Consider the following 20184-nt stretch of genomic DNA (forward strand, 5'->3'; position numbering starts at 1 on the left):
TTTTTCTTCCTCCCACATGGTTTAGGAGGTGAAACTTCTACAAAGGAAGCAACATGAGGCTTGGGGTTGGGGGCACATGGTCCTGGGTTATACTTGTGACTCTTCTACTTATTAGTGTCTGACCTTGGCCAGATACATTTTTGTTTCTGGGCTTCACGTTCCTCATCCATAAAGTGGGAGTAATCATGTCTTAAAACTGCAATGATTGGATAATGTTTTACTAAACGCTGTACTTCCAGCCTGTGTATCACTATACTGTTTCTGAGGAGGACTGCAATCCATATCATGTACTTTTCATGGCTACGAGTTTCACTTTTTACTCCGTCAATCATAGTTCTGTTCTTGAGTCTTTATTCTCTTCCTCTTCTCCCACTCGATTGCTTTTCTCACATTTACTAATATGTGCTCATGTCTTCTCTCTCACTCCATCCCACAACCAGTAACAGACTGTCTTGTCACTCCATGTTGTCAATGAAGCCAGCAACACTCTGCCCCGTGATCATTGAAATGTCTATTTATTAATAAGTGGTGCAGTATTTGTTTTAAGATAGAACATAAAAAATCAGGTAAGAAGTGTTTGCATAATATATATGGAAATCAACCTAGTAAAGTTGTTCAAATATTGGACAGAGCCAGAATAGAAATTACACATACAGTTTAAAAATTACAGGAAATCATATTATAAAGAGCACTAAAGGCCACTTGTGGAATAGTCGTGTTCCCGTGTAAGCCAGAATGTGAAGAAAGCCTACTTGTAGCATGGAGACAAATTCAGGGAGCAAGGCACCAGAATTCTATGCCATTAAAGGGGGTTAAAGAAAATATAATACAAAATCAAATACAATGGGCTCACATCACTGGAAACCTCAATCTGTTCTGCAGAGATGGATGTTTTCCATCACTGCTACATTAGAAAGAAAAAAAGAAAAAGGAAAAGAAGAATAGCCATATCCCATTGAAAGCAACATAGAGAGAGCATTGTTCTCTTTAAAACAGGAAATGATTGACAGATCTGATGAAGTAGGCCCATCCTTCTAAGGTGATTTTTAAGGTGGGGCAGAGCCTGCCTTGTGTCTCCAACTGTGAGATCTCTGATGCTTGGAACATGGCTGCCACCCATCTTAGAAGTGATCCTCCCGTGTCGGAAGTGGTCCTCCCGTGTGAATTCTTAACCCTCACGGGAACATGGAGGGTGGAGCTGCTCTCCCTTCCCTTGGAAAAGTATTCAGAGAGGAAATCGGGCCCAGTTACCAGATTAGTTGACTTTCACTGGGGAACTGTGATCTTTTTAATATTGAGGAAGAGAAACACAACTGTTGTGAGCGTTTGGCCTCCCAAAGAATGTTTCTGCCGACAGACATACCATCTCTGCAGGATTTCCAAGGCCTGAAATAAAGGTACAATCTAGAGACAAAAGACCAGAATCAGGAAGGACAATTAAATTTGTTTGGATAAATCAATGACAGGAGATCTTGGATATGTTTGGGTGTGTGGGGGGGTGCAGAGAGAAGCACAAGGGGCGCTTGTGGGATTATCTGCAGCCACACGAAGCTCCAAGAGCTAATGGATTCCACCATGAACAAGGTGAAAAACTTATGTGGCATCATTTTCTGCCGCTGAAAGCTGGATTGTGAAGTCACTCAAAGGTACAGGTAGGACCCACTGAATAGCCACATGGAGCAGCTGACACAGGAATCATGCTTCTCTCTGGGAAGCCAATGGGTCTGATTGTTTTACTATTAAGTCCATTGGGCATAGGAGGGCAAGGCATGGTGGAGGACCACAGGGCCTGATGTGGGGGCATTTCCATTGACCTGGAAGATGCAATAGGGGGAGAATAATCTTTGAAGATACACGAGCTTTGGTTACAGCTCCACTTCTGGAATGCATGGCCTTTGGCAAGGTATTGCCCGGGTCAGGTTCAGTTTCCCCAACTATACAATGGAGACCTTAACACCGCCCACACGGGATTACGGTGAGGACCGCCGGGAAGTTGAGAGAGAGGACCATCACATCACATGCAACTCACAATGACAGCTTAGGATAAATTTCTCTCCCCTTCCCAGGCCTGTCTTATGGGCAGAGCGGGATAGTGAAGAAAACATGTTCCCAGTTTTCACTCCTCTTAGGCATCAGGCTATAGTCTGATGGCAAATCTAAGAGGAATTACAAATATATTCCTAAGCACTAGGCCAGGCTTTTGACTGCTTAATTATATGTCACACTCAGGTTATTCTTAAATAGAGCCCATTTTTTACTTATTTCCCCAGAACAGGGCTATTTAGAGGCTAAGAAGACAGGTAGAATGACAGTCTAAAATTACTGCCATCCTTCTGACTTTGCTTTAGAATTTCTGGTTCAGTCTGACTGAGAAGACCTGAACACCCTTCTATGGGGTTTAGCAAGGGCAACTGGGGAGCCCTGCCAAATTCTGGTGATTCTATCCCAAGCACAGCGTAAGTGGAAAACAACTATGTTAATCCTCATTTGAGCCAACAGAGGCCTGCTTACTTTCTAAAATAACTTCCCAGTTACACAAACATAGGATGTCTTAAGTTGAATCCTGTCTGCTTCTCCACAGCTTTTGGTGACAACCCTAGAGTACCAGTTGTGAACCAAGCAAGATGGGCATTCTCTGAGACAAAGCAGGAGAAACAAGGCTATCCCCAGGTGAGATTCAGAGATCCCACTGTGAAGGGACACCATAGTAGAACTACCAACCTGGGGTCATGTCAATACCCAAAGAAATCACATCCCATTTCTTAAAATCAAATCCATAAACTATTTTTTCAAGGCAAAATCCAGTTAAATTGGCTTATAGATGAGGATACCCCCCTGAGGCATGGCTCTGGAGTTGAATGAGTCCAAGTGATGGGCCAAAGAGCTGAACTGGTCCAGGTTTGGCAGGACCAGGAGGGGACGAAGCAGTAGAGGTCCGAGAGATGGAGGGGAGTGCTTGCATGGCCATGAGGTTCTTCTTTATTCCTTTTCTTAACTGCGGCAGCAGTGGTTTGTGCCAGACCTTTTGAGGTCAGCAGGATTTTGGGAGAAGGAACATTGCCTTTCAAGGCATGAGATCAATCATATTCCAGAGATGAGAGTAAGTTCCAACCAATGTGTCTGGTTCAGCAGTTTCTTGAGTGGGCCAGGAAGTCCTCGTTCACCTCCTGGACTGACCCACAATGTTTTCTTCTCGGTTGCTATTTTACTGGAGTTTTTAATCTCCAATATCTGGACCAGAAGTTAGAAGACCTACTTTCTTTATTCACTCTGCCACCCAGTCACTCATTTAGCCACTGAGTGACTACATGATTCCCTTTATTCTGAGCCTCTGCTTCCTGATCTAAGAAGAGTGGTGGTTGTTCTTGGTGATCAAGGGCTCTTCTTGCTCTGAACATCTATGAATCTATGAAATTGTATCTCCCTGCATCTATGATAATGAAGCAAGCCACTAGTCACAATTTTCCTACAGGGATAACAAAGCTGAGGTTGTTAGAGGCTGGGAACAAATCCCTGGGGAGACTTTGAGCGAGCTTGAACTCTTTCTTCTGGAAGTTCTCCATTCATTGCTAGGTTGTTGTCTGGCAGACATCATGGTATGGCATGGCATTGCCTCCTACAGATCATCCTTTGAGACAATGGTGTAACATGCGGTATTATGTGTCCAGTGAAATGGCCACAACCCAGGCACTGCAACCCAAGGGTCCTGCCACCTTCATTCCAACATCCCTGTCCTTTCTCATTTCATTTATAGAGATGTACTTTTTGGAAAAAGCCCCTGTGAAAGTGCCTGAATTGGGATGGCATTTCCACCACTCTTTTGGAAAAAAAAAAAGACTTTCTGGGGGTAAATTTGGAGTTCATAAATAATACTGAGGACTGAGGCAGTGGATTCCACACACAGTATTAAAAAAGAAAATGTTTGACAGTCTCCAGCCACCACGGCATTGAGGTCTTTTCATATACCGATTGTCTCACTTGAAAATCAAGAAAGTCAAACACTTCCGAGTGTCTGGAAACTCAAATTTTCATCCCGGTCATGTTTATATCCTTCCTGTCTCTCTCTGAGATTCCCACTGCTGGTTTCCCAAAACACTAAAGCTATGGAAATAGCCTGGTCCTTAACTAGGTGATATTCTCACCTGGGCATCAGGTTAGGGGCCTGTTTAGGGGACCACTGGCTCAGTTTTGAATAGCGTAATATCAGTGACACCAAAACTTTAGGTGACTTGGATACAAAGCAAGGACTTCTAGTCTTTTTAGAAGTTCATCTCCAAATAAGCAAGCCTTCAAGGACAAGTGAGGACATGAGGCAAATTGCTAAAGATGCCTGGGGTTCAGAAAGCAAAGAAAATCCCTATAATCCTAAGGTCCTTGGAAGCATATTCACAGAAAACAAAGTCCAGCTGTGTGGCATCTTCTGGAGGAGGCCAGAGGTGTGCTTGTCAGTACCGTCCAAAGTGCAGTCAACTTCTTGAACCACTGAACAGATTTCTTCTTTTGCTCCAGGAGAATTCGATTAGCAGAGTCCCACAGGCAGAGTGACACCTTTTCTTGAAATAGATGTTGTGTCTTGCCTTGTACCATAAACCTCTCTTTGTCAACACAGTGAAATGGAAGTAGCCCAGCTTCTTGTCTGGGTTCGATCACTGTAGGGATTTGGAGAGGAGGAGAAAGCTAGTTTTTTTTTTTTTTTCCAAGAACCTTCTCAGATACTCCATAACTTCCTTTGTACACAGTGTATTTGGATCTATAAAGTCCAAAGCACTGGACCCAAACTCAAAGTTCTCATCCAACCACTCAGTCTTCCCTTAGCTGATGGGGTCATTATCTTTTTGATGGAGAATTCTTGCTCTCACTTTCCTCCATGCTGAATCTCTCACTGATTGATTCTAGGCGAGGAAGCATTTCTATCTGTGTAGTTGTCTTCAGGGATAAAATCAGATACTTTCCATTCTTGGTAAACATAGTTGAAAGGGACTTCCAATATTTGAGGCCACCAGAATCCTAGCTTTTTGGTGGTAGGAATTGTGGGTTTTTTAACTCTGAATTTCCAGTGCGTTACACAGTGCCTAGCAGACAATGGTGCTTAGTAAATCTCATAAATGAATGTTTTTATTACATTCTCAGTAGAGTGGCATGGATTTAGAAGAATGGTCTTGCAAATTATAAGTAGATCCTATTCTATTAGGATTTCCTACAAGTAATTCTTCTTTTAACTCACAGTGTCTAGGAACTGCCCTGCACAAAATAGGCAAGGCATAATGCATTCATTGTTGACTAAAGGAGCTCAACTTGAACTAGAGTATATCTTGGTGGTGGTGGTGGGGGGGTGGTTTCCAGATGCTTCCATTGAAACTAGAGCTTCATTATATCATTGTTATATCTACTAAGTCTAAGTTCTCAGCTCCCAGAAAAAGTATAGTCAATGAATAGAACTTTCTCAGTTTGATGTTTCTTATTCTTTTCCTCCCACAATTCTTTTTCTTAAACTTCATGTTTGCTTGTGTGCTGGTGTCAAAACGCACACTTGATCTCAAGTACTTTCTTCTCAGCCCAAGAGAATCACTTCTCACCTCACATTTGGAAGATAGCCTTATCTTATTCATTTTGCTCCTTCTAAAGAATGACCTCTTAAAGTTTTCCTATATCATATTCTGATACACAGAAACTGAATATCTATCATGGGATTCCATTTCCGCTTGAGGACATCATTCATAGTTTTTACGATGGAATTAATTTGCCATGATTTCATGGGATGCTATTAAAACTATTGAAGTTTCCCCAGCCAGCTTCAGGACCACTGGTATATCTGAAGCAGGATGATCTTGGGCCACATTATTAACCAGTCCTGTTGGACTCTTCCATCATGCTGTTCTTTCATCTGACAAAAAGATCTTTGTGGAAGCACATAACTTAAGTTCAATCCTCCACCTGGAATTTCTGCTTCATCAATGCTAGCCATGCTGCTGATGCTGCCTGTGAGCAGGCAACTTGAACAGATTTGGCTTGCTTCTTTGGAATGACTTTTTTTTTTTTTTAAGGAATATCAAAGCAGAATATTCTAGATCATTTTCTCTCTCTGTTACTTAAATGGGAAAGAACAGCTCTTAAAAATGTCTTATCATTCATGAAATGTATATTTTGTCTTTGTCTGTACTGGTAATGACAGCTTACTATATGTTGGAGACAGGATGATAATTGACACAAAGCCAATCCCTGTCATCCTGGCCTTATCATCCAGCAGGGGAGACTAGACTGCCCTCCTATGGTTTAAGAAATAATACAAGCACTTACCCGTCATAGGTTTTTAAAAGAACCTAAGGGAGTCCTCTAACTTTGGATCCATGGTAACTATTTTTAGCTTGAAGTTGGGAAAGTCTCACTTGTCCATCTGAGAACTCCACTGGGTTCCTGGCAAATGCATCTATTGGTAAGATACTGAGGCCAGTCAGTTCTGTAAGAATCCTAATAAGGTAGGTAAAAATAATTGGTGCGTATGTGGAGAGTTTGATTCATTCTCCATTTTTTTTTGTTTTGTCTCATGTACATAAAGAAAAACATTATTCACATGTGAGATGATAGGTAGCTCAACCACTTGTAGTAAAAGATTCCAGGAGGGTCAGAAGCAAGAACCAAGCCCTAAGGAAGGGGCATAGGGTTTCTTGGGTCATTAATTCCAATGGCACTTTCATGCATATGATCCATTCCTTTTGCCCTTCAGATTGCTAGAAGGTCAAATGGCAAGCTGTAGGGAGGAGGGTTCATGTCTGAATTGTGTGATCATTCTTGTGTATTTCCCACCTTAGATGCTAGAGCCAACTCCTCTCTATTTGTAAGATTCTCCATGTAAAATGCTGTCTACCTCTCACAATGCCTACCCTGGGCCAGAGATGGCAGGGCTTGGTTGTGCATTTCTAGAGTTGGGGACCACACCTTCATTATCAATGTACCATTGACATGTGGCCTGAAAGGAATCAAAATCTGAGAAACTAGTTCTTCCTTCCAACAAAGTACAAGGCTCCTGCTTCAGATCATGATGAAACCAGCAGCCAGATCACTGCCATAGCTACCACAGCTCTTGACAAGACTGTGAGGAGAATATCAGTGCCATTTGTGTGTAGACAAGGCCCTGTTGATCATCTTGATGGTCACCATGGCAACCATCCACAACCAATGCTTAGATGTGGGATAAGAGCAAGACGGTGATGTTGTGGCATCATAATGTAGCTAATCTAGCCCAAGCCTAACAGAAACCTTTTCCTTCAAAGTGTTTCAAAGGGTAGTGACACCTTGTAAGAGGCCGCAGGATGGCTTGTGCTTAATATTAATACTTATTCACTAGGGCAGTGCTTTCCAGGGCGGGGGGTGGGGGTTCTGCTTATACTTTGGCTAATCTTCTGGCTATGTGTGGTTTAAAAAATCTGGAGGAGTAAAATTGGATGATTCTGAAAATTTTGCCATTTGCATATTAATAAATGTTGTAGCTTGCTTGCTTGCAGTGTTTGTTTTCTTGTTTCCCCTCGATCCAAAATGAAATGCGGCAGGCAAGCATGTTTTACAGTAAAAGCCAACAGCCCCCTCTTACTGGATATATTGTATTGTGGGTGTTTTCCACATGACACAGTTCAGGTATCTTGGTACAATTTCTGGGTCCCAGTGTATAAAGGGCAGAGTGGTGTGAGAGGAGAAGACCAGGGCATGGAGCAAGTTGGCCAACTGGACTTTGAGTCCCAGCTCTCTAGGGGACGATGATGTGACCCCGGGCTTGTCTCTACCTGAGCCAAAGGTTTCTCATTTTTACAAAGAAGAACTTGGACCAGATAATTTCTGGTTTCTAATTTTCTTTTGAGATGGATATTTTGTACAAGTAGCATGGGGAGGAATGTGAGTTGAAACCTCATTTTGAAGGCACTGATCTTAGCTCTTGCCCAGAAGGGCACCCTACTTCTGATAAATTTAATCATCTTTGGCTACATATATTGGAAACTATTTGAACTTGTGTGTGCGTGTGTGTGCGTGTGTGTGTGTGTGTGTATGTTTTCTCCTCTCCAATTCATAACTCAGTAGAAATGCTACACTTGGGATTACCACGGATGAGGGAACAGGAAGGATACAGACAATGGCAGACCAAGTGAGGTCCCTTTGAGAGCTTTTAGATGGTTTTGCTAGTTTTTCCCAAAGAAAATGATCTAAAAATATTCTTGGTTTTGGATAGGCGATAACGATTTTGTTCCTTTCCTAGCGTTTTAGCTCTGTTGGCCACCTCTTCGATATGCAATGCATTTTCGTTCGCAAACTCTTTGCTTGCTATAGAGAACAGCTAATCACTGGTCTGTTTTACACAAAGGGGCAGTGGTTCGAGAAAGAACTTAAACTACATTCCCTGCTTACCAACCAAACCAAAACCCAAAGCAGCCAACCAAATAGAGCACAGCTCGTCAATAATTTCTCCCCGTCCCGGTCCAATCATGATTTAAAGTAAGAACAGCAGATAAATGTGTATCCTAGAAGAGATTAGCGGTACCATTTATATATTGTAAAGTCATGCAAACCATGCTGAAAAGGAAGCGGCTTCACTGTGGTGACCTGGGGAGGAGGAAGGCCGTGAAAAGCCCCTGCCCGGGTCGGGGGCTGCCGCGCACATGCATGTGTTTGGTGCAGCCACTGGTGATCTCACTGTTAAGTGTTGAGTGTGAGAGCAAGTGAGCTATACAAAGTCTGTCTACATTACAGGAGGATTCAGCCCACGACCCCTTTTAAATGGGCTTGTTGGGAGGGGTCCATACTGAATCAGAAATTCCATCCCCTGTGGATGACAGAGGCATGGAGCCGCTGGGGGTGAAGGGGTCCGTGTCCGTGTCTGTCTCACCCTCGGCGAGGTAACGTTTCTCCCTCATCCAGCTTGACCCCCCGCTCGGGCCAAACACGTAATCGTCTCTGTCTTGGGAGATGCTGAAGCCACTTGGGGACCGCTCCAGCTCCTCGTGGTTGACCGACATCAGGGACAGGGGCGTGTCACTGTCCCGCGTGAGGCTCCGTCTGTGCCGGGGGGAGACTCGGTCCGAGCAGGGCCCGTGCAGTTCAGCCTGGGAGTGGTAGCTCACTCGGGAGTCGAGAAGAGTCAAGATAGGCAGGACGGTGGGCCTTTCTGCATACGTTGCTGCCGAGGAGGAGAGCGTCGCTGGAACCTTCCCAGAACTGGGTCCTCCTCGGGGCAGGTTCACTGGGTCGTGGGCAAAAAACCCATAGGGGCCGACTTTGTCGAGGGGCACCTGGTGGAAGCTGTAGGGGGCCTCGGGGGGGCCCGTCTCAGAGTAATTGCAGATGATGGTTTTCAAGTCGGAATCTCTGGTGTCCTCTAGCTTCTCCACTTCGGCGGGCGAGGAGGTCCCCTTGGTCGGGTAGTACTCAGTGACGTGCACCTGCAGCCTTTCCATGTGCTGCATGTGCATGTCCACGAGGAAGTCCAGTTTCCTCCCCATGTCATGAACCTGAAACATACAAGGAACGGGGAGTCACTGGTTTTTCCGAGTGAAGGTAGATCTTATCCTTCAGAAGGAAGCACCACCAGAACCTGCAGTCACCTTCGGGAAAGCAGGAGGGTTCCTGCAAATCACAATCTTAACAACATCTGATTATTTTGTGCTTCCTAACTTGGAGCCCTGCACATGTCTTCGTGCCAATCCAGAAACGACCTGGCAAGGGCGTTCTGGGAGGCAAATGCTGGAACCAGAGAAGTGGTCTGAAGACAAGTTGTACCCCAGGAGGAGGTGGCCTGGCTGCTTCCGGTTGGGTCAAGGAGCAGGAGCTCTTGATTTGCAAAGACTTGCTTGGACAGAAGCATGTGGGTTGTTAGTGTCCATTCCTTCCTACCTGCTGTGTAAGCCTAAAAGCTGCAAGGGCAGTGGGGAGCAAGAACTGTGTCTCTTAGAACTAGAGGTCCCACCTGGGGGCCTGGGAGTGGGAGCTACACTCAGGGAAGCTGTATCTGCTCCTACCTGCAAAACTGGGAACTGACTTAATCTTTGTGAGCGTGTGTACACATAGATGTACGTGTGCATGCGGGTGCACACGTGTGGTAGTCTCTCCCCAACAAGTCACAACTTGCACTGCAGACAGGGACAGCATTCTCTCTTGCAGGTGAGGACAGGTAGCACAGCACTAGGTAGAGGTTGGGACAGTATCCAAGCCTTAACAGTATCCAGCACTCAGAGTTTAGTAAGAACCAGACTCTGCTTGATGTCCCCCCACCCCCGGCTTTTTTTTTTTTTTAAAGATCTTATTTACTTATTCATAGAGACACACACAGAGAGAGGCAGAGATACAGGCAGAGAGAGAAAGAAGCAGGCTCCATGCAGGGAGCCCGACGTGGGACTCGATCCCGGGACTCCAGGATCACGCCCTGGGCCGCAGGCGGCGCTAAACCGCTGCGCCACCAGAGCTGCCCTTGATGCCCTTTAAAGATGTTAACTCATTTCATTTCACAACAGCCCTACCTAGGAGGTGGAGACTCTGATTATCTCTCTTACAGGTGAGGAAACAGAGGTACAGAGGCAGGAAGTAGCTTGCCAAAGGTCACAGAGCTGGGAGATGGAAGAGCTGAGATTATAAATTAAAATGTAAAAATGAAAAATGATATTCTTGACATGCCGAGAAAGCATAATCATGCAAATTTCCTCTTGCCTGTCTTTGCAGAGATCCAATTTATGGGGTTATGAATAAGATAAGAGGGCTGATAGGGATCTTAGTGGAAGTGGACAGAGCCATTTGTCTAGTGTGCAGTTGAATGGACTGTGCTTCATAGTGGCAGCCCCTTCACTGCAGAAGTGAAAGGGCAGCTCCAAGGAGTGCTGGACGTGAACGATTTCTCTTTCTGCCCTGACTAAATCCACCCAGAACGCCCCTTGCTCCAGGTCTCTCTGGATGAGCCACATGCTGACTCGGACTCTGAGGACTGAAGGACTGGGAACAAAGGACAGGTGGTGAAGGGAACTAACATTTTTTAAGGAAGCATCTCAAGGTGCGTGCAAAGAGCATCTACACCGGTTGAGTGTCTACTGCATACCAGCTACTATTCTACATGATTCACAGGTACCGACTCATTCAATCCTCATAGTACCCTGGTGAGGTATTAGGATCCCCATTTTACAGATGAGGATGCTGAGGCTCAGGACAATGAATGAACTTTCCTGTGGTCACAGCCAGTAAGTGCTAACTCAGATTTAATTTTCACCTCCTTTTTCTGAGTGGTGAGGGCTCTGCTATGTTATCGTCCTATGGGGAAAAAAAAAAAATGACATTTGAAAATACAGGTTACGGGCTTTGCTTTTTTTGGGTGAAGGAAAGGAAAGACCTACCTGTCTTTCGACTTTGACGAACTTCCCCATCATGCTTTGGTCTTCAATTTCCGATGTGGATGCTCTGGCTACATACGGTTCATTCCTAGGAAAGAGCCAACGGGTCTGTAAGATCGATGTACCTATTTTTACTTTGCCAGGCTGCCAGTGGAGTGGGCCATGGTCCCGGGAGCTATCATCCCCATGCTCACGCTTATGCAGTCTGGAAGAGGCCTACTTGGCTCTGGAGGTACAAGCTCTGCAGCAGTTGTTGAAGCCAAATAAAAATCAAGCTGTTTTAGGAGGCTTTGGGTCAGAGTTAATAAAGCACCTAGCTGTGTCTAGAGGGTTCAAAGTGCCTTTAAATCACATTCCTTTGGCTTTCAGTGTTGGACTGAGGTTGAGAGCTTCTACTCTAAATGTGTGTGGGGTAGGCTGGGCTGGGGTGGAGGGGTGGCTAATCTCTGAAATTCTACATAGTGGGTATCAACATTCTCATCTGTTCCATTTGGTTAAGTGAGGGGAAACAGAATGAGAACCTAGAAAATGATGCAAAAGAGGATGTTGCCCGGAATGGGATTGAGACGCGCCCTTCATTGGCTCCTTGGTGGTGCAGGTTATGGAGAAGAGAACCTGCAGGGAGCCAAGCCTGGCTATTGCTCAAAACCATTATGTCAGGCACTTTGTAAGTAGTTGGTTTTCTCTTTTAGAGGCTACTTACTGCTGCTAAGTCCCTGGCCTGTCTCCGACTTAAAGCAGACATCGGAAACTCATGGCTCACGTGCTAATTCCAGCCTACCAGTATTTTCCTTAGCTTGAGCAGAGTTTTAAAACATTTAAGCCATCTCAAAAATAAGGAATTTCACACGACATCTGGATATTCCCAGTTCTTCTTGAAAAATTAGACTCTCTGAACACAGAAGTTACTGATTCCTAGAATTGGCAACTGTGGAGCAGAGCAACGATGACCTCCTTTGGATGGGGTACATGCCCTCCAGGTGCCCAGGGCCCACCACTCCCTATTCTATCCCCAGGACTGAGGCTGAAGGCCCGATGCCTTATGTCATCCCACTTCTGCTCTTACTTTGCTAATAAGAAGGAAACTTATTGCTATCAGGTTCATGGGGGTTCTTAAACCTGACTCCATTTACTCATCCATGTTCCCTGCCTTGAAGACCTCTGGGAATAAAGAATAAATTCGGGCAGTGGACTTTCTATAGGACCGCTCCTGGTTCATTAGGGCCTATACAAGGGACATCTCCAAACACTTAGTGTGGGCAGAGCAGAACTTCCCTGCTCTGCCTGTGACCATGTGGTCAGAGTCCTGATGTCTGATTTCCTTCTCTGGGAAGAAGTCTGATCTATGCAGGGCTAACTATGCAGGAAAAGCGAAACAGCCAACCAGCAGATGCCTCAGCTCTGCTCACACGAGGTATTCTTTGTGTTCTAAAAAACTCACAGGGCTCCCCTGAATATTTTATAACAGAGAAATTGTTACATTTATTTTCAATAACGGAAGAAAGGAGTGTCACCCACTTTTTTTCATTTTACCGAAAGGAATGGCAATCCTCCCCAACCCCCCAACCATAAGGAAGCGAACTAAGATTTGGGGATGGGGATGGGGATGGGCCATGCAGCGGGTCAGTCCACGTCCCCATGTCCCACCTGGGAGATTGCTGGGATGGGTAGGTGAACGCTGCCCCTCTCTGAGACTTCTTATGTTTTGGGGTGGACGGAGGTCCTGGGGTGAAAATCATGTCTATTCTGAAAGAGACACACAAGGAAGGGATTACATTACAAAGAGCTTTACAGGCAAAGAGGGGAGAGGAATTCCTGCTTTCTTTAGTCAGGCAGGGCCTGAAATAATATAAGAGAAGAGGGGGAGGGGAGGGAGAAGGAAAAGAGAGTGAAGGAGAGAGAATTTATAATCTCCAGATACTATTACTACTACTACTATTATTATTATTATTATTATTATTATTATTATTATTATTAACTAGTAGTAGCGAGCATATCTCCCCATCCCAGGGGAGAGAGGCAGCTAAACCAGAAACAGGGTGAGGGTCACATCTTGTTAGTTCTTACAGGAAATGTCATGTGTGCTGCAAGCCTATCTGGTCTTCTAGCATTTTTATTCTTTTCTCCAAACATCTGATTAGGGAATTTTCTTGCAAAACCCTAGGCTTTGTTTTCAGCTGTGCAGATCTCTGCTGCTCTGCGGGATTCCTGGCCAGTGGAGGGATGGATCTGCATCTGCTCCTGCACCTTGCTTCTGTTTCTGCATGAGGCTCCGGCTCCCCATCAATTCTGCTCTGAGCACAACCAGACACAAATGCCCCTGTCACCCTGCAGGACTGGGGCAGGGTGTGAGAACTACCTTGAAGGCTCACTACAGGCCCAGGACCACTAAGACCATGCACTCAAAAGTAGCCATGGGTCGTTCTGTTTCTCTGCAGACCCGACTGCTCCTCCACTGACCCCATCATATACTCAGCCACCCTTCCCTTCTCTCTGGCCTACCACAATATCAGCATGGCTGGGTGTATGCGATTAGCTTATCCAGGTGATCAACCTCCGGGCAGGACTCTTTGAAATACATGTGCCTAAAAAATCCTGAACGCAATGGCAGCATGAAGGCCCACCCTGTGCACATTAAGATGGGCTAATATTTTTGATCTGGTATGTCCTAGACATTATGCTCCATCCATTTCTCAGAGAGCAATATTTGTATAAATAACAGCACGTTAGGCTCAGAACTCATTTGCACATTCATTGGTGAGGCAGGCATTGAGCACTGACTGTGTGCCTGCCACTATGCTAAGTAACCGCACTTGGTAATTCCATTTGTGGATAAGGCAAGGTCACAAATAAGCATTCCTCCAACCCGACATCATTGTTAACTTCCTGTTCACTCAATCTGATGGTCCTGTTAACTCTGCAGGACACCCCGGAAGGAAAACATTATTCAGATGAGGAAGCCAAAGTCCAGACAGGACTTGACTTGTGTCCACTTGAAATCTCACACAGGCCAGAGAATGAGCCCCACAGGGGGCTGGGGTTTCCCCACATCAGTTCTATGTCTTGACATCATATTGTCTTTTGTTTTTTTTTTAAATGGGTTTTTAAGAGAGAATTTTTATAATTCATTAAAGACCTGATAAATTTAAAAAGTGCGAAAAAAATCACACATGGATTCATCATCTCAGTATAGCTACTATAATCTCCTGGGGAAGACCTACTCTTTTCTTATAGGTTCCCTATACTGGAGTGTGTGTGTATAGTTATAGGTAAACATATGTGCATATGTTTTTGTAATCATACTGTCTGTAATATATATACATAATATATACTATTAAGCAATAGTATATATTATGTAATATGTAATATTATGTAATATAATAATATATATTATTAATATCACACGCTTGATGCAGAGAATATATATGAAAAATAATTTGTATACATTTAAGTACATAGATATATATAGGTATAAGTGTGTATATATGTATGACTGTATTATTAGATCACATAATTTTTTAATCTGATTATGTACATTTTTTTTTAGAAAGAGATAGTATGAGCAGGGGGTAGGGTGGGGCAGAAGGAGAGAGAGAATCTTTTTTTTTTTTTTTTGTGAGAGAGAGAGAATCTTAAGCAAGCTCCACACTCAGTGTGGAGCCTGATGTGGGGCTTGATCTCATGATCTGAAGTCAGGACCTGAGCCAAAATCAAGAGTCAGACGCTTAACTGACTGATCCACTAAGGTGCCCCTCATTATATACGTTTTCTAAATGTCATTTGATGGTTGCATAACTTTTTTCTTTTTTTTTTTTTTTAATTTTTTTTTTTTTTTTTTTTTTATGATAGTTACAGAGAGAGAGAGAGAGAGGCAGAGACACAGGCAGAGGGAGAAGCAGGCTCCACGCACCGGGAGCCCGACGTGGGATTCGATCCCGGGTCTCCAGGATCACGCCCTGGGCCAAAGGCAGGCGCCAAACCGCTGCGCCACCAGGGATCCCCGGTTGCATAACTTTTTAATGAGAGCAGGGACCTTTTTCTTTTTTAATCACTATACATATTGTTGAGAAAGTGGGATGCGGTGAGTTAGACAGAAGTTGTGTAGCCAGTTGGATCTGATGTGACTTACAGCTCTGCCACTGATTAATTTTGGGTAAGTCCATTGCCCCCTTGAGCTTGGGTTTTATCATCTGTAAGAGGATACCCACAATGCAATACCTCATGAGGTTATAAGGGCTTAGACACATATTTGTAGAGCATCCAGGTACTCAACAAAAATTTAGTAATTATGAGTTGGACATTGATGTTGTTTCTATACCATATTTTCACTATTATAAATAATACCTGATGAACATTTTTTAATAAGATGAAAAATTTATATTTATAATTGGACATTCAGACTCGGTTGATAATCATCTCAATCTTGTTGACGACATCCAAAGCATCACAATCAGGGGCTAGTCAGACACATATGCCTTTTCTTCATGAGGACCAATCAGGGTGCTGACCTTGGCTAAGGTCAATGTCATAGAGCTTCTTTGTAGCCTGTTTGGTGCTTGTTGGCCTACATATTCATTAGTTCATCCATTCGATGAACGTTTTTGTTCTTAAAGTTTATCCCTGGCATTCTGGACCATTTCTGAAAGGCTTTCATCATAAGCTCTAGCTAGCTTCATCAGGCTTGATTCCTTAATGGTCAGGAGAACAGAGTTCCTCCAGATGCAACTGTCTTACCTCGTCTGAAGGTACTTTATCCTGGAAAGCATGTCGAGATGTCCTGCAGAATATTGCTCAATCACATCCTTCACGTCGTAAGGCCTCAAAGTCTCCTTGAATTTTTTTTTATAGAGACGGAATTGTAGAATTCTGCAAGGCAAAGTGGAGACATGTGTGCTTCATAAGTAGAGAGAAAAGGAAACTATAATCCAAGCCTAGAAAACTCAGGGGCAGGGACAGAAAAGAACTAAAGAGAAAATGAATTGATAGGAGGGTAAGGGTGAGGGTAGTTCTAATTCATGGTTCTGGTTCACACCTTCGAACCACACAGAGTTAGGCTGGCTAGTGTCTCTTCTTCATGACTATCTCCCTTCAATCATTTGAATAATAATAAAATCATAGTAACAGTGAGATCTAGCATGTATTGGGCATTCTTTCCAGGTAGACACTGAGCTAAGTGCTTTATGTACAACATGCTAATAAATCAACTCGTAGATGATAAGACTGTGGTCCAGAGAGGTCCAGCATCACCACAGGGCCACCTGGCTAATAATGTCAGAGCTGTTCTTAAACCCAGGTTTATATGCTGACAAGGCCCATACTCTTAATCACTGACTGTGTGACACTGCTTCTATTTGAGGACAGCTGACTAATTTCTTCCTCAACAGCCTCTTTAAGTATTGGACTTGTGAGTGCCTAAAAAAGAGACATTATATTCTATTCCCTAAGTTTTCTCAGCTTCTTAGTAAAGTGGGGCACCCAGAACTTGTAGATCCCAAAGCTTCCCCTTCATCATCCTGGGAATCAATGAAGGGACCCCAGATGGCTAATGTTCCTTGAAAATTCCATCATGGGATCAACCCCCACTGAGCATGGCATCAGTTAAAACCCCCAATCATAGGCTGGTGCCAGAAAACACGGCCTATCCTAAGACCTCTCTTCTCCTACTTGCCCTGGGTCTCTTTCTGTAGTGCATTCAGAGTTCATTTTGTTTGTCATAGCACAGGTCCAGCATCTCAACACTATTTTGGCATATTTATTATTACCCAACTCATGTGCCATCCTTTCCAACTAAGTGCCATTTTGTAAACCTGTCCTTTATGCAGCTCTCTATAAGGCAGGTGTCAGCAGAGTGTGGCTCACAGGCCAAATCTGGCTTACTGCCTGTTTTTGAAAGTAAAGTTATGTTGGAACACAGCCACCCCCACTCACATATGTACTTCTATGGCTACTTTTGTGCTACAGAGTCAGAGCTGAGTACTTGCAACAGAGACCTGTGGACCACAAAGCCTAAAATATTTACTATTTGGCTCTTTATGAAAAAGTTTTCCAACCCCTGAACTAAGGCGTCAATAAAAAAATTCTGAAAAGAACAAGGCAGAAGCCAGACCATGGACCAACCTGGCAGAGACTTTCTTCCAGGTTGACACAGACTCTTCTTTTCTTTTCTTTTTTCTTTTTAAAACATATTTTATTTATGTATTACTTGAGAGAGGTGGGAAGAGAGACACAGAGTGCATGAACAGGGGAGGGGCAGAGGGAGAGGAAGAGAGAGACTCTGAGGCAGACTCTGTGCTGAGTGTGGAGCCCAATGAGGGGCTTGATCCCACAACCATGAGATCATGTCCTGAGCCAAAATCAAGAGTCAGACACTTAACTGACTAAGCCACCCAGGTGCCCCTCATTCACTATTTCTTTGAAGAAAATCTTTCAACCAGTTATGAATCTAAGTAGTTTTGCTTTCATCCAGCCATAGTTCTGTCACATTATACATGTGGTGTCATGACAAACCAGGTCAATGGCTTTGCTGAGCTTCACATATTATAGCCCTATTGTGCTTCCCTGATGCACTGGACTAGGAATCTTGCTTAAAATAACACAACTAGTTCTTGGAGAAGCCACTTTAGTTTCTAGAATTCACAGCCACCATTGTAGAGTGCTTAGAAGCCCATGTCCTGATCAAAGTTTTCTGTTAGTAAGCCTATTTTTATTTTCTTGTGGAACTCTGAAGCAAAACAAAAATAGCCAGGGTAGATTATAGTCTCTTCTGATACCCACACAAAAAATCCTATAATTGACTATCTTGTTGAAAATGCTAATTAAAAAGAGCTAGATGGATGAAGACAGATAAGAAGGGTTATTCTGGGTAAGAAGCCTATAAAGGAAGAGAACTCCTACAAAGGAAGCCTATAAAGCAAGAAAGCTCCACGTCAATATACCCGCCCCCTCCGAGACCTGTAAAATAAATGGTGGCCAAAGCCAGACAAGAGCATAACAATTGGAAATACGGTAAAGAGCCTGTGGAAGCATTTTTATAATCCAGTGAGCAAGAGTTACCCATGATTCTCTGCTAATGTAAAAATCATTTTTCTTCAGGCAGTATACCCGTTAGAGTATTGACATGCTCTTGGACCTGACTCAGGAGTTACTTGACAGGGTTCCCACTGCCCTTCCCAAAGCCAATATCCTGTGGGAATTGAACTAGGGCCTGGGGAGGCCCTCAGTGGGGAGGAGGGGGCCTCACCTGACGGCTCGGATGGCGGCCTTCAGGGTAGGGATCATCTCTTCGATGAGGAAATCATTTCCGTAGGCCCTGTCTTCTGCCATGGGATCGCCTGTCCCAGCATCTGAGAGGGAGACACACATATCAAACAGCAGGCCATGGCACGTGGAAAGGCTTGGGGACCCCATCTGGTCAGAGCTTTCCATGCTCAACCGCCAGAGTCTTTGCTCCCACTGGGTGAAACCATGTGGTGTTCTCCAGTTGTGACACCATTTAGGCCTTCTTAGCATGTCCTTCTATTCTCCAGACATGAGTGTCAGAGGTGCTCGAAGTTCAGGACTGTTGACTGGGGAGAAGGCTAACAAGGTGGTGATGTGAGTTTTGGGGTTCCTGAGTGGCCTCTCAGAGGCTAAGGGCATCCATCTACATGGGTGTTACAGTCAGACACCCGAGACCAGATTCTTGCTGTCAGTCACGATCCTGGTGGCCTTGTGGGTCACCTTCTGAGCCCTGCTTGTCCTCCCTTATCACAAGTCAAAGGGACATACAGAGATATTGCTCTTTTCTATGACCTCTTCCCGCACCCAGGGGTACTGAGGCCCCTAGGTCTCGAGATCACTCTGCACCTGGCCCTGTCTATCCTTCAAGTTGACCTCCATGTAGCCACCCTTAGGGATCAAGGCTCTCAGTCCCAAGGCTCCCTGGAGGTACCTGCTAGACGAGTGTGGCGATCCTGGCCTGGAGAACAGCTAACTTGGGAGCCCCCTGCTCCCTGAGCTGTGGGGAGGTGCCACAGGTGCTCCCAGCCCAGCGGGCGTGCATGGGGTGAAGCGTGAAACTGGTTCAGGAAGGTGGGGCTGGGCTGCTCTACAAATGGGGCAGGTCTTCCCTTTGGGGAGGGAGGGAAGGAGGAGAGGTAGGGGAGGGCAGATCTACCCCTGGGGAAGGAGGAGGGGAGGAAGGGGAGGGCGAGGCAGAGGGAGAAGAGGAGGAGACAGAGAGCCAGGGAGGAGAAGGGCCTCACCTTCAGAGCTCTGCCAGAAAGCGTAGGCTTTCATGCGGAAGGCGGTGCGGAAACGTTCTTTATTGTTTAAGCCCACAGGCTTTGGTTCTTTAGAAGGACTTTCTTCTATGGCATCTACATTCAGAGGGGTAAATAGCTTTCCTTTAGTATTGCTACCACGAGGATTAGAAAGGCGAACCCGATCCAAGAGACCCAGCTTTTGGCTACAAAATAAGCAAAAGTGAACAATTTTCCTCCTTGAGTGCAGGCTTTCGTGATTCCCCTTCCCTCTCCATAAAGACTCACACTTGACCTCCGCGCGTGCTGGGGGAGGCTAAAGCTGACTTGGCGGCTCGGGGTGGGACGGGGCTCGGCAGCTCACGAGCCAGGACCCCGTGGGCATGCTGCTTAACTTCTCTGCACTTCACTTTCCTCGGATGCTCACATGGAGCTCAAAGGACATAAAGGACATCAAATGCCCAGCTCACAGTGACAGGTGGCTGAGCTCCATGCCTTCCCCTGTCCCGTCTCCTCTGCATCAGTAACCTCCTTGGTACCATGCTCTGGTGCTCAGGGAGCAGCTCTCACAGAAGAGGCCTTTCAAA

General features: G+C 44.9%; 1 protein-coding gene across 1 annotated transcript in view; it reads right to left on the bottom strand.

The window, feature by feature from the left end:
* Window positions 1–496: 496 nt before the first annotated feature.
* The window catches only part of KCNQ3 (potassium voltage-gated channel subfamily Q member 3), a 297245-nt gene continuing 277557 nt past the window's right edge, over window positions 497–20184 (bottom strand). Inside the window, exons 10-15 of the mRNA XM_077847276.1 lie at window positions 19601–19803; window positions 18598–18700; window positions 16092–16223; window positions 13005–13103; window positions 11361–11445; window positions 497–9494 (exon numbers count right to left, since the gene is read on the bottom strand). Coding sequence (XP_077703402.1) covers window positions 8760–9494; window positions 11361–11445; window positions 13005–13103; window positions 16092–16223; window positions 18598–18700; window positions 19601–19803 — 1357 coding nt within the window. The 3' untranslated portion in view covers window positions 497–8759. The remainder of the gene's footprint in view (window positions 9495–11360; window positions 11446–13004; window positions 13104–16091; window positions 16224–18597; window positions 18701–19600; window positions 19804–20184) is intronic.

Source organism: Canis aureus, chromosome 14, assembly GCF_053574225.1.
Source record: "Canis aureus isolate CA01 chromosome 14, VMU_Caureus_v.1.0, whole genome shotgun sequence".
NCBI classification, from domain to species: domain Eukaryota; kingdom Metazoa; phylum Chordata; class Mammalia; order Carnivora; family Canidae; genus Canis; species Canis aureus.